Source organism: Helianthus annuus, chromosome 15 (genome assembly GCF_002127325.2).
Source record: "Helianthus annuus cultivar XRQ/B chromosome 15, HanXRQr2.0-SUNRISE, whole genome shotgun sequence".
Lineage (NCBI taxonomy): Eukaryota > Viridiplantae > Streptophyta > Magnoliopsida > Asterales > Asteraceae > Helianthus > Helianthus annuus.
This window is the reverse complement of record NC_035447.2, coordinates 121,157,419-121,177,386: the sequence shown is the minus strand read 5'-3', so window position 1 is coordinate 121,177,386 and position 19,968 is coordinate 121,157,419. Positions and strand designations below refer to the sequence as shown.

The 19,968-nt window shown below is 36.5% G+C and overlaps 1 protein-coding gene across 1 annotated transcript; it reads left to right on the top strand.

The window, feature by feature from the left end:
* Positions 1 to 12,926: 12,926 nt before the first annotated feature.
* On the top strand, positions 12,927 to 18,345 carry LOC110912353 (tRNA-specific adenosine deaminase TAD3). Its single transcript, XM_022157052.2, has 10 exons — positions 12,927 to 13,126; positions 13,946 to 14,039; positions 14,111 to 14,162; positions 14,264 to 14,337; positions 14,759 to 14,880; positions 14,991 to 15,073; positions 16,063 to 16,159; positions 16,274 to 16,657; positions 17,406 to 17,518; positions 17,836 to 18,345. Exons 2-10 carry the CDS (start codon positions 13,955 to 13,957, stop codon positions 18,074 to 18,076), a joined length of 1,251 nt encoding a protein of 416 aa, XP_022012744.1. The 5' UTR covers positions 12,927 to 13,126; positions 13,946 to 13,954; the 3' UTR covers positions 18,077 to 18,345.
* The last annotated feature ends 1,623 nt before the right edge of the window (positions 18,346 to 19,968 follow it).

Here is a 19,968-nt window from a genome sequence, read left to right as displayed (position 1 = left end):
CCATGTAAAAAGTATTCTTAATCATAGTAACATGTATTTCACCCCCGCAGTTTAAAAACTGAAAACAGTTAAGAGAAAAAGGGGGACATGAACTCACCGAAGTGCGTCTCAAACTAGTAATCTCCCAATCAACCTGCTGTGCGACGACCTACACGTACTAACTTCTATTAGACAGACGGCCGTGCTTTGGCTTAAGGTTCAACGTTTTTGGGAAATAGTTAGGCAACTATTTCGTATTTACACTTCGTAATTATGTATTACTTATATTCCTTCCCAAGGATGGGGGTTTTAATACATGCGCATTTTGTAATTCCAAAATATATTATTAAGTCTTACTTAATAAAATATATTTTAATTTATTTGTCTAAAATATTCTATCTTCAAAATATACATATTTTTCCCAAAAATATTATATCTTACTTCCTATAATTTCCAAAATAATACCTTTATCAAAATACACACTTACGAGTATTTTTCCAAAAATACATAAGTTACATTTTTAGAGTTTGTGTGGTAATAATAATACCGGTGTGACTTAAATATTTATTGTGAGAGCGTTAGTATTATTTTGGAGTCGTTACTGTTCAGTGTATTTCAGTAATATTACTTTTACCCTAAAAATAATATTTATGTAGTTCACAAAATAATCATAAAATTCACACAAGTGTTACTATGAAAAATATATATTGTAAATATATATTTAACAAGTTTTGTTTATAAAAATCCCACCTCCGACACTTGGAGATTTTGTAATAAAAATCATGGCGAATTTTTATATGGGAAAATAAGTTAAAAATACATTCATAACACTTGTTGTAAAAATATTTTCCAAGTGTTATATTTCTGGAAAAATTTCGCCAGGGTTTCCTCTGTAACTGGAGATGGCCACGCTTACAAGCGTATAATTTTCTTTTAACAACTCAATCAACAATTTTCCCAACATCAACAAACAATATTCAAACACTAAACTAGTCAAAACAAGTATAAATCGCAAACACATGAACGTGTAAGTTGTGTAAAAGTATGTAGTAATCTTCCATCATTTTTAGTAGACCTTTCTATCCTTAAAAATGAAATCGGTTTCTCAGAAATCTTATTTTTAAAGAAAATGCAAGTTTATAACTTCTAGTCCAAGGATTACGAAAATATTTCTTTGTTAAATCTTTTGTTACATAAGTGTTTACACACTTACTTTTTCACTAAAAAGCTTGTAGTTTATGTAAGATCCAGGTTTAAAACATGATTTGCATCTTACACTTGGTTCTTCGAAAATACCACTTGTAGATCTTTAGATCTACTAGCTAAGAACTCTATTTTACAAGAAAAACTATTTTTACACAAGTTCATGTTTATGTATGAAAGGGTTCGTCATCTAGTAACTTTCCTACTTAACATAATGCTAGTTAATGTTTCATGAACATGATCTAGCATGGTTAGATGACGATCCGTTCCACTACTAGCAATCAACTACATAGAATAACCATTACTAAACAAGATTCATGAGTTTTACACCATTATTCACTCTTTAACCATCTTGTTCTTCATTCTTACTAGACTTTTAGTTTTGATCTTAAGTGTTTATGATTTTTATCCGTTAAACTTCTTATTAACCACTTTAGACAAGATCAAGAGGGTGTTTAGAATCACTTACAACTAGCTCAAGGCTAGGGAAGAAATCAAGCGAAAACAAGGTGGATAATAGCGTTGTAGAGAGGTCCTTATGATTCCGTAAGCACCGGGTCTCCTTATGTGAACTCTAGCACCTTGATGTGTATGTGAAATAACAAGATTGAAACTTGAAAGTGGGTGTGGGTGTGTGGGAGTTCTCGGCCGAGAATGATGAGTGGAGAGAGAGATATGCAACTTTTGAAGTGTGGTTTATGAAGTGAATGATGGACCTTGTGGGTTTACTTATAGACCAACCATCCTAATTAACCATTAGATATTATGTTTAGTAGATATTAGACAAACAAATAAAATAATCATATTTTGTAAGGGTGTGTCCCCTGAGGGGACCGATCGATCAAGAGAGGGGGGGGGGGTTTGGTTTGGTTTGAACTATATGGTTAATGTTTAGTTAGATTAGTTAGGGGTTTAAGTAAGTTACTAGTGTGTTATGTATTATAGCGGGTGTTAGGGTATTCGGGGACTCTAACTGGCTCAGAAAAGGAAAAATAGTGTCATTGACAATATTTTTATGTTCCGGGTAAAGTCCGGTTGTTCGGTTGGATACTGATCCGTTAAAGTGCTTAATAAGCATTTAAAGTGTCCTTAATGTTATTTTTAGTGACACAATGAATTCCCGACACTTTGGAAAGTGTCTAGTATTATTTTTCCATGTTTTTGCACTTTACTAGTTGGCTTAAATGCTGAATTTTGTATTAAAGTGCAGAATTTTATGTTTAAAACATGTTTTAGGCACATCCGGTCACTATAACTAATGCCTAGTGACGTAGTTCTATAATCCTCATTTCCCTACACTCCCTACTAGTGTAGTGATCTATTCCTGGCTCATACTGGCCTTAGAGACAGTGTCTGTCTGGTGCTGGCTATGTCAACACGTTTACTGGGTTATCCGTTCATCGTGCTACTGTGCTATTGTGCATCAAGTTTGTCACTATAGTTCTATGTAAATAATGGAGTGACAGCAAATAAAGTATGATGCATGTACATGTATGTATCGAAAATCATGTAGCAGTTTAACCACAACTGTAAGAAAGCACGGTAATTAAGCATTAATTAAATATTAATTAATTCGTACAGATACCTGGTTTGGTGAGGGTTGTCACACAGTACAAAGTCGCAGCCTAATTAACATGAGACACACTGTTTAATGAATTGCAACTCATAATTCACCCGCTCAACATAACAATCTTTTGTTACTCACTTTATAATGATTCTTGTATTCTATTCTAATCTAGAATATAGACCAAGTAAATGTGTGGCTCGATGTGTATTGATGGCCCAATGCCTCGTTTATGATCTAAAAACTATTCAACCCATGAGTTTGGGTGTTGTGCGATACAACCCCATATCCGGCCCAATGTACCAATCTGATATAACTGTGCGTGTGGCCCATTGTGTTTACCCAAAATTGAATATGAATTAATTGGATCAAATTAATGGCCGACACAGACTGATCACTTTCAAAATTTTATTGGACCTTTAAACTTTTGTCTTGTAATGAGCCATTAACTTGAAAGAGTTATCATTTGATTAGACCAAACCCATGTGATACTGACCAAACAATTTAATGTTGTTGCTTATTTCCGAACAATTTTATTCAATATGGCCAACATCATTGCATGTGCATGTGCAACTAAATCTGATTGGACCAAATCAATTAATTGAATAAATCCAATCGAGTAATTATTAATATAAGTAGCCTTCCAGTAGACCAAATCATCTTCTAAACATGCGCATAGGTCCATCAGTTCATCAACAACCAGCTTTACTACCAAGTCTAATAATATCAAATCAAAATATGGATTCGTATACACATTAACGTAAATCAACATTCTTACTATCATGCACCCTATTGATTAGATCTAACATGGAGTTTAATAAGGTATTTAGTAAACTTCTAATATCATACAAATCATGCTTATCAACTAGAAAGTAATAGCACTTCATCATATCATCCATTATAGCGACATATTGGCATGTGTAACAAGAAGTTAAATCAATAATAGCATACAAGAACTAACCGAACACAAGGTGAAGCTGAAAAGATTCTCGGGGGGGGGGGGGAATGGGTCCTGCCATCGCGATTGAGGGAAAGGGGTGAGGGTTGTTTAGGGTTAACGTATTTGAGGGTTGCTTCATAATCTGATGACCATGCACCACTAATAAACATATACGCTACCCACCAGGCCAGGTTTTGGGCTACAAGACAAACTGGGCCGAGATGTATGAGTAGGTTAGGGGGTTCCGTTTAAGGTCAACGGGTTGGGCCGAAGGGTATCAAACCTAACGAAACAGTTTAAGGAGTTGAGCCGAGTTGTTTATGTATGAATATGGCGGCCCAATGGTACATGTTACAAGTGCGGCCCTCCTTCACAAGTATGTAATATTTACCTATCTAACATATAACCTTAACACATAATTATTATATGTGACCGAATATATATATATATATATATATATATATATATATATATAATTTAAACGTTTTCATTAAAATGCAACAACACACAATCATTTACTCATAGGAATTAAGTGGAATCAGACAAGTTTAATCACACTCAGAGAACGTAGACTCAAAGGCGACGTATAGAAGGACATGAATGATAGCAATACAATTCAAGCGCCACGAGATTAAATAAAGCTAACCTTGAAAGTTCGGGTTGTCACATCATCCCCAACTTGAAAGAAATTTCGTCCCGAAATTTGACAAATAAACACAGAGGAGTGAAGTGAGAACTCAAGATTGTTGCGGATTTTCCCCAGGTGTCACAATATCTTTAATACTAATATACTCAATACAAAGATTATTTTCCTCAACTCGTTCACGTACGAACAAATATTTTGTATCGAGATATAAACCAGCTCCAGTCGAACTGTTACTGTTCGAGAAACTAACGGCAGCTGAGTTATCACAGTAAAGCTTCAATGGTCTAGAAATGGAATTAACGATTTTGAGTCCAGTGATTAGATTTCTAAGCAACATTCCATGACAGGTTGCGCTGCAAACAACAATGTATTCTGCCATCATTGTGGAAGTTGTAGTTAACTGTTGTTTATGACTCTTCCATGAGATAGGTCCGCCTGCTAACATAAAGATGTAGCCCGAAGTGGATTTCTTGTCATCTTTGCATTTGGCAAAGTCATAATCAGAATAACCTACCACTTCTAAGTGAACTTCTTCTATAAGTCAGTTTATAGTCTTTCGTCCCTTGCAGATATCTAAGGACCCTCTTAGCTGCTTTCCAGTGATCTAGGCCAGGATTAGTCTGATAACGGCCTAGCATTCCAGCAATATAAGTGATATCTGGGCGAGTACAGACTTGAGCATACATCAGGCTCCCGACTGACACGTAAGGTATCTGGCTCATTTGCTCCTTTTCAACCTCTGTTGTCGGACATTGGAATGAACCGAAAACATCTCCCTTAACTACTGGAGCGACTGAGGGTTTGCACTGTTGCATGTTGTAACGTGTAAGGACACGATCTATGTAAGTCTTTTGAGACAATACTAAGATCCCTTTGTGTCTATCTCAGTGAATTTCGATGCCAATGATGTAAGAAGCATCTCCGAGATCCTTCATGTCGAAGTTATGCGAGAGAAGCCGCTTCGACTCATGCAACATGTCTAAACTATTACTTGCCAATAGAATATCATCCACGTAAAGGACAAGTATAGTAAAGTTACTCCCACTCATTTTGAGGTAGGTGCATTGATCCACTTGATTCTTCATAAAACCTTGTCTCTTCATGACTTCATCAAACTTGAGGTACCATTGACGTGATGCTTGTTTTAACCCATAAATGGATTTCTTCAACTTACAGACTAGATGCTCCTGACCTTCAGGTTTAAAGCCATCAGGTTGTTTCATGTAAACATATTCGTCTAAGTCCCCGTTAAGGAAAGCAGTTTTGACATCCATCTGATGCAGCTCCAAATCAAAATGAGCTACTAGGTCCATAACGATCCTTAATGAATCTTTACGAGAGACAAGTGAAAACGTCTCTTGATAATCAATTCCCTCTTTCTGAGTGTAGCCCTTTGCAACCAATCTCACTTTGTAGCGTTCAACGTTCCCATTCGGATCCAGTTTTGTTTTGAACACCCATTTACAACCTACAGGTTTAACACCGTCGGTTAATTCGACCAAATCCCAAACGTCATTTTTCTTCATGGATTCAAGCTCATCAATCATTGCTTTATTCCATTCAGAAGACTGATCACTGTTAATGGCTTCATTATAAGAAATAGGATCATTGAGCTTTCCAGCATCCATTTCAGTCAGGTAGGTAACATAATCATCCCAATTAGTAGGCCTTCTTTGCCTAGATGACCTCCTAAGTTGATTATCGGGTTCAGGGTTGTCTTGGTTTTGAGTGTTTGATGGAATTTGTGCAGTAACTTCAGGTGCAATTGTTGCATTGGGTACAAGAGGAGTAAACGGAGTAATGGTAAGCGATGAGTCTCTCCCCCCGCGTCTTGTACTTCTTGCAATTCTTCGTAAGGGTTGGTACTGCTCCCACTGACCTTGAAATCCTCCAGGAACGTAGCACGCTTGGTTTCAACAATACGGGTGACATGGGAAGGACAATAGAAACGATAACCCTTTGAATGATCAGGATACCCGATAAAGAAGCAGGTAACTGTTTTAGGGTCAAGTTTCCTTAGGAAAGGATTATAGAGTTTTGCTTCAGCAATGTAACCCCATACTTTCATATATTTAAGACTCGGTTTCCTTCCTGTCCAAAGTTCATAAGGAGTTTTAGGGACAGACATAGAAGGAACTCTATTGAGTATATGAACAGCTGCTTTTAACGCTTCAGTCCAGATGAATAATGGTAAATTAGTGTTGGCTAACATAATGCGCACCATGTTCATAAGGGTACGATTTCTTCGTTCAGCGACACCATTCTGCTGAGGTGAACCAGGCATGGTGTATTGGTTCACAATCCCCTGTCCCTTATAAAACTCATAAAATGGACCAGGAGCTTGACCCACATCAGTATGTCTTCCATAATATTCACCGCCTCTATCTGATCTCACAACTTTAATCTGACGATCTAATTGCTTTTCAACTTTAGCTTTATAATCTTTAAAAGTTGTAAGAGAGACTTTTCCTTAATAAGATACAAGTACATGTAACGAGAATAATCATCAATGAAAGTGATAAATAAAGTATGTCCTGTTATGCCAGCGATTTGGTAGGGACCACTAATGTCAGTATGAATGAGTTCTAATAGATTAGAGCTCCTAGTGGCACCTTTCTTATTCGCTAATGTCATTTTACCTTTAAGACATTTGACACATGTTCCAAAATCAGTGAAATCGAGAGGAGGTAAGACTTCATCCTTTACGAGACGATTTAATCGTTCTCTTGAGATGTGGCATAAATGTTGATGCCACAACATAGATGAAGTCTCTAAGTCTCGAATCTGTTTCATCTTTGTGAGTGATTCATTAATATTATATGACAACAAAGATTTGGAAAAATTATCATCTAGTTCTAATCTATAGAGACCCCCATCCAGAATGCCAGCACCATAAACAACGGAATCATAGAGAATAGAGAGTTTGCGATGACCATGGGAAACGACAAAACCGTCCATGTCCAACTTTGGTCCCGATACAAGGTTCCGAGTTACCTCAGGAACATATAAGGTATCATAAAGTTTAATACATAAACCAGTTTTCAAAAATAATTGTAATGTTCCTATGGCCTTCACTTCTAATTCCCGATCATCCCCAACTTTAAGTGTTCTTTGGCTTCTTCCCACCTTCCGGATTGAAAGGAATCCCTGAGTAGAGTTAGTTACATGAACCATAGAACCAGAATCAAACCACCAAGAATTAGCAGGAACATTTAAATTAAAGGACTCAGGTATCATGTAAAAATCGTTACCTTTCTTAGCTAGCCACTCCTTGAAGTCAGGGCATTCCTTTTGCTTATGTCCTGTTTTCTTACAGAATTTGCAGTAGGGTTTGCCTAAGGAGCTCTTAGAGCTGGAAGGTGTACTTGTATTAGGATTTGCCTTTTGGATTTTGGAAGCATCCTTTATGTGATGATTGTTCTTCCTCTTCTTAGAGCTGGAGGTGGTGAAGTTAGCAACATTAGTAGTGCGATCCATCTTCATACGCTCTTCATCCTGTACGCACATAGCGACCAGCTCACTCATCATCCATTTGTCCTTCTGAGTGTTGTAATTGATCTTGAATGCTTCACAAGACGAAGGAAGCGAAGTGATGATGAAGTGAACAAGAAAACCATCACTGATTTCCATCTCTAGCCCTTTCAGCTTATTGGCCATGTCATGCATCATCATGATGTGTTCGTGAATGCCGCTCCTCCCATCATACTTAGTCATCACCAGCTTGAGGATAAGAGTGCTAGTGTGTGCTTTTGATGTTCCTTTGAATTGAGCCTCCACAGAAGCCAGGTAGGTTTTAGCATCCTCAGAATCAGGAATAGCTCCTCTAATTGCATTATGAATGGACTGCTTCATGAACATGAGAGACATGCGGTTACACCTAGTCCATTTTTCATGAACTATCTGCTCAGCAGCAGTACTTTGAGTAGTAAGGTCCGCTGGCTTATTCTCTCTAAGAGCATAATCAAAATCCAGCAATCCAAGTGTAAGCATGAGGGCATCCTTCCATTCAGCAAAGTTATCACCAGTCAAAGGTGGAATCCCGCAATTGGGTGCTGATAGTGGAAATAAGATGAGCAATTTATGATACTAAGAAAGAAGTCCAAATGTGATCTAAGGGCATGTTATACTAAGGCAGGCATAAATAATGATCATTTTAATTATGAAGCTGTGATATTGTCTATTACTAATATCAAAATAATAGACTTAGTTAAAATTCTACTTAAACGAAGACAAATCAGCTTTGGCCAAAAGTGTAATCATTTAAGTATGTGTGTAAAGTAATCGTGACAAATCAGCTTTGGCCAGAAATGAGACAATCACTTTAGTTATGCACTTATCAAGTATGCTAGACATAAATGAACTAAATCAGCTTTGGCCAGAAATTAAGACATTTTACGTTTGTAATGCATACTCAACATAGCTTCTATAATACTTGAACAATAAATAGATGTATTAAATCAGCTTTGGCCAGAAATGATACATCAGTAGCTCATTCAAGTTAAGCTATTTTGGTTTTGTGAAAATTATATGATTCTGATTAGTTAATTAAGTGTTTACAAAACCAAGTATTTAATAGCAAACCACCTGTTAGCGCGTCAGTTATGAGGTCTCGAGTCGCAACCTTGTTGTTTTGAGTCGGAACCATGGTCTCGACTACTGTATTTTATGAGATCTCGACTCATAATGAGGTCTCGAGTCGCAACCACGGTCTCGAGTTGTGAAGATTGAAGCCCTTAGTCGAAACCTAAGTGGTCTTGAGTTGAAACTTTATGGTCTCGAGTCGAGACCTTTGTCTCGAGTTGTAAAGATTTGAGGACCCTTATGATTTCGAGTCGAGACCTTGTGGTCTCGATTCGAGATCTGATGGTCTCGAGTCGTAATCTGATGATCTCGAGTCCATTGTTAACAGCTGTTATTGTGATAGTAACTGAAAACTCGAAATTTTAGGGATTGTGGGATAATGTTTCCTATTTTATTGTTGATCTAAACTTATCAAAGATTTTGAAAATTATAACCGGTTATCTATTAACAATTTTCGAAAATTTTAATATATAAAATTCAGATAAAAAACAGTAAAACATCCACTAATCCAAATCATATTCCAAAACTTAAGGAATTTTCGAGTTTCCCTTAGAACAAATGATGAAACCTAGAAAATTAAAACATAATTCTGGGACCGGAAACCTTAAATTTAAGACTTTTGTTAACAGATTTCGGACATTAATTTACCCATATTAGTTTCGGGTGACATGATTAATCACCCCTTTCCTGAAAACACTGATTTCGGTACAATAAAACCCGAAACCAACCGTGGCATTTATAAATATGCAAAAATTCTGTTTTCCAGATTTTTAATCCCAGAATAATGGATACGAAAAACAGAACTGATTTATCAACATACGCTCTGATACCACATGTTGATCAGTTCTGTTTAAACATAATGGAAAACATGAATAACATACCTGTTACAGCAGACATGCCAACAGAGAATCCAGTCAGAGGTGCAGCCATTGAGTTTGATATACTTGTCAGGATGATCTGGTTCCTCCTTAGGGTGTAAGATGATGATGGTGATGAACCGAAACTAGGGAAGGAATCGGTTAGGAGAGAGAGCCGAATTGATGTTATTAGGGTTTGTGTAATTGTCTAACTTGTGTTTAACTCTCTAATAATCTCCTTATATATACACCCAAGAGGAAACCTAATTAGTTAATAAGGGTAATGCGGTCCATCAACAATTACCAACTAATTATTAATAGGTTATTAATATATTTGGATCTATATAATATAAATGATTATAATGGCTACAAGATTAAATATTATAATAATAATATATTTAATCTCACAGATGGTGGGTCACATCGCCTGAATTTGGAAAAAATGAAGGGAAGACAATGACGACGGTTGTGGAGGTTTAAAGCAAAACAGACGGCAGCAGCGGCTAGGATCGTGGTCACGATTCCGGTTTAAATACGGACATCAATTGAAGCTTTGCCTGTGATTTAAAGCTTTGGTTAATCAATTTGAAGTTTTCACATCGAGACATTAGAGGTTTAGTGGAGATGGAGCTTTGATTTAAAACTTTCCCATAATCAAAATCGATAATTTGAAGGTGTGGAGGTTTGAAATCAAAACAGCCTTGGAGATGGATGATTGTAGTCGTTTGGAGGTAGTGGTTATGGTGGGATTCGTTTGGTGTTGGTAGAGAAGAAGATGGGTTGGGATGGGGTGGGGTGGGGCAGGAAAGGGGTGGAGGACGCGTGAAAAGTGGGTGGTAGGGTGTGGAGGAGGAGGGTTGGGTAGTGGTGGAGGTGGGCCCCCGCTTGAATAATCTAATTTAAGATGAAGTTGCATTTAATATGATTTGACAAAAATGCCCTTCATGTGAGGGGTACATGACTAGGTTTTAACTAAGTAAATTGATGGAGTTAGTGATGTGGGCCAAAATGGTTAGAAAAAAAAAACGTTGGGGGTCCAGATGATAAAAGATTCCTTTTTGGGCTAAAAAGGTAAAAGTAATATAACCAAAGGGGCCAAAATTATAATTTACTCTTTAAATATTCCATTTCATATTCTAGTTTCCCATGTCTTATTTATTTTGATTATTAGTGTTTTTTTGTATTGGTTTGATTATCAGTGTTTTTGTATTGGAGACTAGCTCTTCTCGAATATGGCCATGGCCGACTATCATAGTTTTTCAATAAAATCAACCTTTGATTTCCTCGTTCCTAGCAGTAACTTATGATTTCGTCCCACACATTGGACACACAACCCTTTTTGTCGAGTAGTTTTTTTTTATTTTTTAGTGTTTGTGGAATGTGGTTATATGTACATCTTCGTCTGTTAAAATTTTATAACATGACCAAAATGCCCTTATTATGAAAAGTAAAATAATATTATATATAACCTCTTTCTAAAACAGCATCTAGATTTAAAGCCCTTTTTAACACTACACGACCCTGTCATTGACCTTCCGGCATCATCTCCGACCTCCCCCATCATATAGATTGCGATATGCGACCAACGTCATCCAAAACCCACGAATGTTTCTATTTCCCTTTAGGCAATCCCATGACCAAGTTTTGAAGACCTAGAACGCACCATATCGCATTGTTTGATTTTCCGATTTTGATATGCGGCCTGACGTTGACATCCAAGGTAAACTTCATGACCACTATGACGTTCATACAAAACAAAAGTTACATGTGTAAAGTTTTGTAACAAGAAAGGGTACTTTGGTATCTAATAATTAACAAGAAAAAAAAATAGACATGTTATTAAGTGACAAAATCAAGGACCGATAACGAGAAAAAAGAGAACTAATAATGAGAGCTACTCGAGATTGGGTCGGTAAAAAGCTCAAACGAGCTGAGCCTTAACGGGCCCGAGCCCAAACTTGAATTATGACTCGTTGAGCTATTGAACCCGAGCTCGAGCTTTACATACAAGGCTCATTTATATTATTTTTTATATAATATATCTACCATTTAACATTGGCGAGCAGTGCTCTAGCCGAACTTTGAAGACGACCACTACAGGACAAAAATTGATGCATTCTCTCCTCACACACACATATACATACAACTCATATATATATATATATATATTTTAGGCCCATCCCCCGTTTCTTTAATTTCATCCCCTTTGCCCCATCCTCACACACATCCTACGTGGCACTTACGTGGAGGGTCATCCTCCAAGGATGATCCTCAACCATAAGGTTGTTCATGAGCCGAGCCGAGCTAGGGCAAGCTCAGGCTCGGCTAGCTCGGCTCGGCTCGATTATAAATCGAGCTAGCTCGGCTCGGCTTGGTTTGGCTCGATTTTAAAGATTAAAAATTAATACATAGCTCTCAAAATTCATTATTCTAAAATATTATTCAATACTTCAAAAGAACATATTCAAAATAAGTTCAACCTAATACATTACAAGCCAAAATCACGTTCAACAACGCAAAATAAGTTTTATATTTCAAGTAAATACAATATTTGTTCATTAGCACGACAATTAATCTTTAAATATGTCATAGATATCATACTACAAGCCTAAATACATGTAAATAATAATCACTTTTTGTAATATATTATATGTATATAAAAATAAAATATATTATAAGTAAAATAATTCGAGCTAAGCCGAGCCGACCTACCAAGTGAGCCAAACCAAGCTAATTTGGCTCGTCACGAGCCGAGCCGAGCTTGGCTCACTTTCTAACCGAGCCGGCTCGGCTCACTTTCAAACCGAGCCATATCGAGCGAGCTTTTTCCGAACGAGTTCCGAGCCGCAAGCTTTTTGCACAACCCTACTCAACCATACCGCATACCCTTATTAATTCTTTATCAGTCAACAGGTGTAGGACTTATGTGCTTCGTTTTCCATTTATTACTATACTAGGCTTGACAATGGATTGAATATTGATCCATATCCAATTCAATCCGATCCATTTAAACAACTTATTGGATCATAAAAAAATATCCACTAATCCATTAATTAATTTAATGAATCTATCCATTTATCCAATTAATTATATGGATAAATCCATGATCCATCCGGAGCGATCCATTACTTGAATATGTTATGCACGTGCCTCTCAAAATTCCAAAGTCCAAACCCTGAATTTTGAAATCAATCCAGCCACTTATCTCCAAAAGTCCAAAGTCCCGTTTGACGGTTCAGTCACCAAGCTCAAATCTTAGTTGTGATTCAGTCACGATTCAGCGATTGCTGTTCTCTCTCCAAAACTTATCTCAAATCTTTGATCTTCTTCCAATCGAGCTGCGATTTTTTCTGCGGGTACGTTCCACGGCAGTTTATTTACGTTTTCTTCGCGATTCCTGTACTAATTTCGGTTTACATGCGTTAGCATATATCTATTCTGTGAATTGGTTTGCAAATTTGGGATGTTGGTAAGCAATTGTTTTTGTTCACCAAGTGTTTGATAAAAATCCCCAATGAAAGCATTAGTAGTAGTAGTAACTAGTAAGCACCCTTAAAAGAAACTTTGTGGGTATGCTTTAAGTTATCTGTCATTTGCATGTTACAAAGTCTCTAGCTTTGTTACTTGGTTCTGTATCAAATGCTCTACATTCAAGAGTTTCCTTAGTTCGAGTTTCTTAAAGCCATGTGGATGTTGATACTCAAACTTTTTGATCCGCCATAGTGTCACCTATAACTTTTTGTTGCACATATATATACCAAGTGTCATGTCCTGTATTAGATTATTCTAAATCTCCCTTACTTAGGGTCTTCTTCATGATTCAAACATGAGACAAAGAAGACAGGAATAAAGAACTCCATGAAATTTCATGTTGCTAGGGATGAGCACGGTACCCGTTCGGTACCGAAAGTACCGGTACCGAAAAATGGGGAAAAGTGGTACCGGTATTGGTACCGAATACACCGGTACGGTACCGGTATTTACGGGTAAAACACCGGTAAGTACCGCCACTGCATCTGAATGAACGCTCAAAAGTGGTTGCTTGTTACAACTATTTGATGAATCTATTATTTGTGGCAGTTTGTTCAAGGATTGTTCACAACCCTGTTTTGAGCAACACTATGTTTTCTGTTTAATCATATATGATTTGTAACTCAATTTTCTTTTTTTTTTAGTAAGTAAACATGAACAATTGTGAAGACCAGGAGTCCTGGGAGATCGTTCACATTCCAGACAAACCGCCCTTTCCTCCTCACCAACAACCCACAGGTAACTCCTTCAACATTTTTTATACATTCACAATTTCATTGTCTCTTTATTCTGAAATCAATATTGTGCAGTCAACGTTTATGCTGCTGTAATTGATCCTAAGCACGCCAACACTCTTATCAGGTATGTGCATAACAATTTATATTTCCACTTCTATGTTCTTACCTTTCATCATTGATTGTTAACCAATCTTTTGGGATTGATTTAAACTGTCTAATGTTCAGGAAGTTAAATCAGATTTTGCCATTAGAAAACCTACGCCATGTCAAACGGGTGCGAAAGCAACATCTTGATGAAGGTTTGTTAAATGTCAGATCTTTTCATTTGAGCAAATAGATTCTTATCAGTTGGAATAAAGTATAGTTGCGGTATGAAATATAGCGCTTATCATAGATCTTTTGTTTGAGCTAATAGGTTCTTTCGTATAGTTGCTCATTGCATAAAATATCTTCTTTGATAGCATGGAATTATGGAACTTAACCATAGCTTATATGATATTTAATACATATAAGTGCTATATAAAGCATATTTTGCTCATATTACAATTGATTGGCGACTGCGAAATGTGAAAAAAATGTAACTCAGTTAATTGCAGTTTAGATAAAATATCACTTCTATTACCAAGCCTTTGGATCGCCCGCCCGCACACACACACACATATTATATTTTTTTTTATATATGCTTTGTCTCATACTTAAGAGTTTTCTGGACCTTAACAGGATCCACTCAGTTATCAGTGATCTTATGTTTAGCTGGTGAAAATAATAGCCAAGTGGACATCATACCTCAAGAGGTGGTTGGGCTAATAGATTCTCATCAGTTGGATACTTTCATTACGAAAGTAAGTTTTTTTTATTAATTTGTCCAGCTGTATACTATTGGTTCGTTAAGAGATGTATTTTGTTATAGTCGGATGGCCAACTTTTGACATTTTGTTTATGTTAATGTTAGGTATGCAGATATGCGCCACTATCGAAAGAAGAATGGGTAGAACAATGTAAATTATGGCCAACGTCTTTTCATCCACCAACCTAGTACTGCATCTAAACTCAACTATGTTTATCTATTTCGTGTTCCCTTTTCATCACTCACAAGTTACAGCACTAATTACTTAATTAGATCTAAACAAATCATTCGTATGCTACTATGCTAGATTAAGGTAAACTTGTGCGAAGTTAGAGGGCTCTGCACACACACACACACATAGGATTAGGATCAAATGAGAAGCAAAGGAGATTTGCGAACAGAGAGAACCACTATCTACCAAACAAATTTTTTATTTTTTTTCTTACTTTTATTTATATGTTACTAATCTTTACCTAAATAAAAGAAACTTGAAAAAAAATATATGTAGATCGACGGGTTACATACACGTACATCGTAAACTACATATATATATATATATATATCTACATATGTGTTCATTTGCATGCTACATATAGGGTAGGGTTCTAGAGTGAACACTAATGTATTTGCGAACTGAGTGAACAAATCTTGGCCATTGATTTACACACGTAGATGGCTAGGATTTAATCATCAAATCGTAAAATACACTAATGTATTTCATCATTAAATCCTGGCCATTGATCTACACACATGTATGGCCAGGATTAGTTTGCTCAGTTCGCAAACTACACTAGTGTTCACTCTTGAACCTAATCCGCTACATATATGTATATCGTCAACCTACATATAATTTTTTGGTTTTTTTTTTTTAATTTTTACATTAATAACCTTATAATAAAAAAAACTGATTTTTTTTTTTTTGAAAAATTTACTTGGTTGATAGTGGTTCTCTCAAGTTCTTAAATAACTTGTGGTTCTCTCAGGACCCCCACCCTATATATATATATATATTAAATACAAGAATAAGAACTTTAACACTGAAGTTGAATATCTAAAATCGAGTCAGCAATGTGTTTTTTCGAAATCCTTCTTATTTTACATTTTAAAACAAACGGATATATAACTTGAATCACATAATCTGTCCTGATTTCATTTAAATCTTCGGTTAAATCTGCAGCAACATCAGTGGCATTACTGGGTTTTCGCAGGAGGAATCACAGTTGGTTTGTAAGTTCATGAAGCTAGCACTTGATTTGGCAAAAAGCAAATGGCAGGTAAATTTGGATTTCTACTGTCTATTATTTATCCTTTAGATATTTTACTTTGGGTTATTTATTTCATAAAGCTGATAGTTTTGAAGTTTTGCATTAACGGTGAAAGTTGTGCAGATGGTGAACGCTGCTGTTATTGTTGATCCTTCAACCAACGAAGTGATTGCGCGCACATGCGATCAGGTCTATTCTTGCAGCTGTCCCATAAATCATGAAGTCACTAAAAATCATGACAATATGCTTTTAAATTCTTCAGCTACAGAAGAACCCAAATTGTCGTTTGACGGGGTTTCTTGTTTAAATCCTTGGGGATGGTCCAATCAGAAGTCATGTGACAGCTGGCATCCTTTAAGGCATGCTGCCATTGTAGCAATTGAAGATTCCGCAGCCAGAGATAGAAATCTTTTTCCTGGCGGTCAACATGATCTTGCTGAAATCGATCATGTGGAGCCTGCTTTAACATCTCCTTCTCCAAAGAAACAAAAAACCATATCCATGGATGTAAGCTCCTTGATTCTCCTCTCCTTCTTTAGTTAAATTTAATTATTTGACCCGTTAAGTATGAAGTATAAGCCAAATTGAATGGTTTCACGTACATGGGTTGAAATGGTCTCGTTGAGGACTTGAGGTTATTTTCAGCATTTTTAGTAACTGTGGTATAAAATCTCAAATGGATGATGGTGTAAATGGATATCATAATTTATGATATCCATTTACACCATCATATAAGAATAAGAACTTTGACTAAGGGTGTAAACGAGCCGGGCCGAGCCCGAGCTTGACTAGGCTCGAGCTCGGGTCGTCATGTTTTTACGAAGCTCGAGCTCGGCTCGGTTGGAGCCTACTTATTTGAGCTCGAGCTTGGCTCCCGTGTAAAACCCAAAGCTTGAGCTCGGCTCGACTCGGCTTGAGCTATTTTGAGAACCACCTCAAACGAACTAAAAGCTCGGCTCGAGCTCGCTTCAATATTGCTTAAACGAGCCAAAGCTTGGCTCGAGCTCGGCTTGCCAATGTTATCATCATTATTATTATATTATATATAAAAATATTAATTTCTGTTTAGGCTCGTGAGCCAAAACGAGCTTTGTATTTCAGGCTCGAGCTCGGGCTAGTTAAAGCTCGGCTTGTTCGAGCTTTTAACCGAGCCGATAACGAGTAGCTCTCGAGCCTCTGGACTTGTTTACACCCCTAATCATAATGTTTCTAATGGATGATGATGATTGATGAAGTGTGGTTATGCTGTTTTTAGGTAAACGATCTCGAGGAGCTAAACTCTCACACAAATGGCTGCCATCCTGAGTTATCCAGACCATATCTATGTACTGGTTATGACATTTATCTTGTTTGGGAACCATGTGCAATGTAAGCTCTTTAATTGCCATTTGTGCTGCCCATTTTCTCATTTTATGTTTTCTTATTTTATAGCATCCTCATAATAATCAAGTTAAGGAATCCTGGGTAAAGTGGTAGTTTTGTAAAATCATTTGATTCTTAATGTTGAAATAATTGGTTTGAAAGTGCACATCCCGACACCCTTGTAGTATACATATAACAAATGTTATGAGAAGCATAACAACAACAATTAATATAGGCAAATTGTTGACCGCATAAATACTAAGTTTTACTTATTTTTTTCTTCTGAAACTCATGTCAAGTTTGTGGTTTTTTTTCCATGGCAGGTGTGCAATGGCGCTTGTTCACCAAAGAATTAAGCGTATCTTCTATGCTTACCCAAATCCAACCGCTGGTGCACTAGGAAGTGTTCACAGATTACAAGGGGAGAAAAGCTTAAATCATCATTATGCCGTATTCAAAGTTTTATTGCCTCGGGAATCCCTTAACAGAGGTATCATGTCACTCGTTTCAAAAGGTGATCACGCCAAAAAGCCATCAAATATGCCACATGGTGTGAGTCTTTAAGATCGTATGGCTTGCGTCATTGTGTCACGCCCTATATTAAAAAGGACGATAAAGGTGCGCCAATGTGAGTTTGTTAAGAGTTAGCCGGGTTAGTCTTCCTCTTGTTCTTGTTCTTGTTCTTGTGAGCCGGCGACTGTTGATCTGTATAACATTTTGTTCTAGTTTTTAGGATAAAATGATTAGAGATATTTGACTTGCATTTAATTGACAACCGTATATTATTGCATAACTTGTTATTTTTATAAAACTACCATTGCCACCCTGCCTCACATGGCCGACCACTTTCCATAATGGTCCTCTAGCCACACCCACACTCACACCATTGCTTAAACCACTATTGTTTACATCCCACACCACCAATCAAACCACCGTCGTTCCCATCAAGAACCACCCTTATAATATATGTTGCACAAAGCGTCGCGTTATTTAAAAAAATAACACTGCACTATATGTTTTATCGTATTAAACATGACTTCAAAGTAGATGCATATTTGAGTCATACTTGCATACAATACGGGAGATTCACATACATGTTTTCATATCTATCATCTCTTTGTCCTGTTTTTACTCTGCAAAGTGTTGATATTTTTTTCTTATCCTCTTTAGAGTTTCATATTCTTGTTATTGGCTAACAAAAATGGAATACAAGTGAGATGGAAGGTCATCACAACTACTTAATGGAGTGTTTGGTTATATGCGACTTCCATCTTATAGATGTGTTGTATGTTTGCCTTTGAATATATAAACTATATTCAACGTGTTGGGGAAAATAAGATTGCAACGATGATCTGATAGGCGTGTAATAACATTCAGATTAAATTAAATCGGTGGTTCACCCGAAAAATCCAATCGGGCAACTCAGATTGAAAACAAGAACTTAGTATGTGAATTGGTGTGAATTTTTGAACCTGTGATTGTGTGACCAAAGTTGATTTCGAAAATAAGGATGAAAACCGCTGGTAACTGCATCCAGGCAGTACTAATTTAAAATACTAAATTGCCTTCAAAATGCCTAATTTTCCATCTTGAAATTAAGCCTTAATTTATTGAATTTTCCAGCTAGGGGCTGCCCGCCCCAGGACCTTGATCCCAGGGGCGGGGCACTTGGAACTACTAAAAGGTAGGGACGGACCCATGTGTATGTGTGCGTGGGCTGACGCACCCATTGAAGAAAAAAAGTTAGTGTATTTTATAGGCAAAAATTCTGAGGAAATATGTTACAGAATAGTAATCAAGTTTCAAAAGTGTTCTAATTAGGTCACTCGTATCGTTTTTTTCCTAATTAGATAGCTTAACATTCAAATCGAGCCATGTCTTTTTTTCCATGTGTCAAGAGAAAAATGGAGCATAAGATGCTAGGGTCGGATTATTTTAATATAAGAAATTATATTTATTAAAAATAAAAACACTTTAGTTACATTAAAAATTAAAAAAACAAGTTAAAATCCACGTTATCGCTCGGCATTAGCATCAAATAAAAGAGAAAAAAGAAACAAAAATCCACATCACCACGGTTACCTATGATTTGGATGAAAAAACCCTTAATTTTAATAAAAAATGAATGTTGAGTGACCTGATTGGAACACTTTTGAAACTTGAGTGACCTAATTGGAACACTTCTAAAACTTGGTTGCTATTCTACGATAAAATGTATTGAAGAGACAATATGTGTTTCTGAACTTTGCTAATGGTGTGTGTATGTCCAATGACACATTTACATTATAACTTTAAAAAACCAACACTCGTGTACGAAGACTATGAATGCACCAATATATTCATTGAAGTAACAAAAAAGTTAAAGGTAACACGAGAAGAATAAAGAAAAGCATTCAATATATTTTTAATACCCTTTGATTTATAATAGTACAAGTGAAGAATCCATCTTGCTCTCA

Bases quoted from the DNA above. Each gene is read 5' to 3' on its own strand.
- LOC110912353 (XM_022157052.2), top strand. From the start codon at position 13,955: ATGAACAATTGTGAAGACCAGGAGTCCTGGGAGATCGTTCACATTCCA. The intron at 14,338-14,758 runs GTTTGTTAAATG...GGACCTTAACAG, and splicing joins AAAGCAACATCTTGATGAAG to GATCCACTCAGTTATCAGTG. The intron at 17,519-17,835 runs GTAAGCTCTTTA...TTTCCATGGCAG, and splicing joins GTTTGGGAACCATGTGCAAT to GTGTGCAATGGCGCTTGTTC.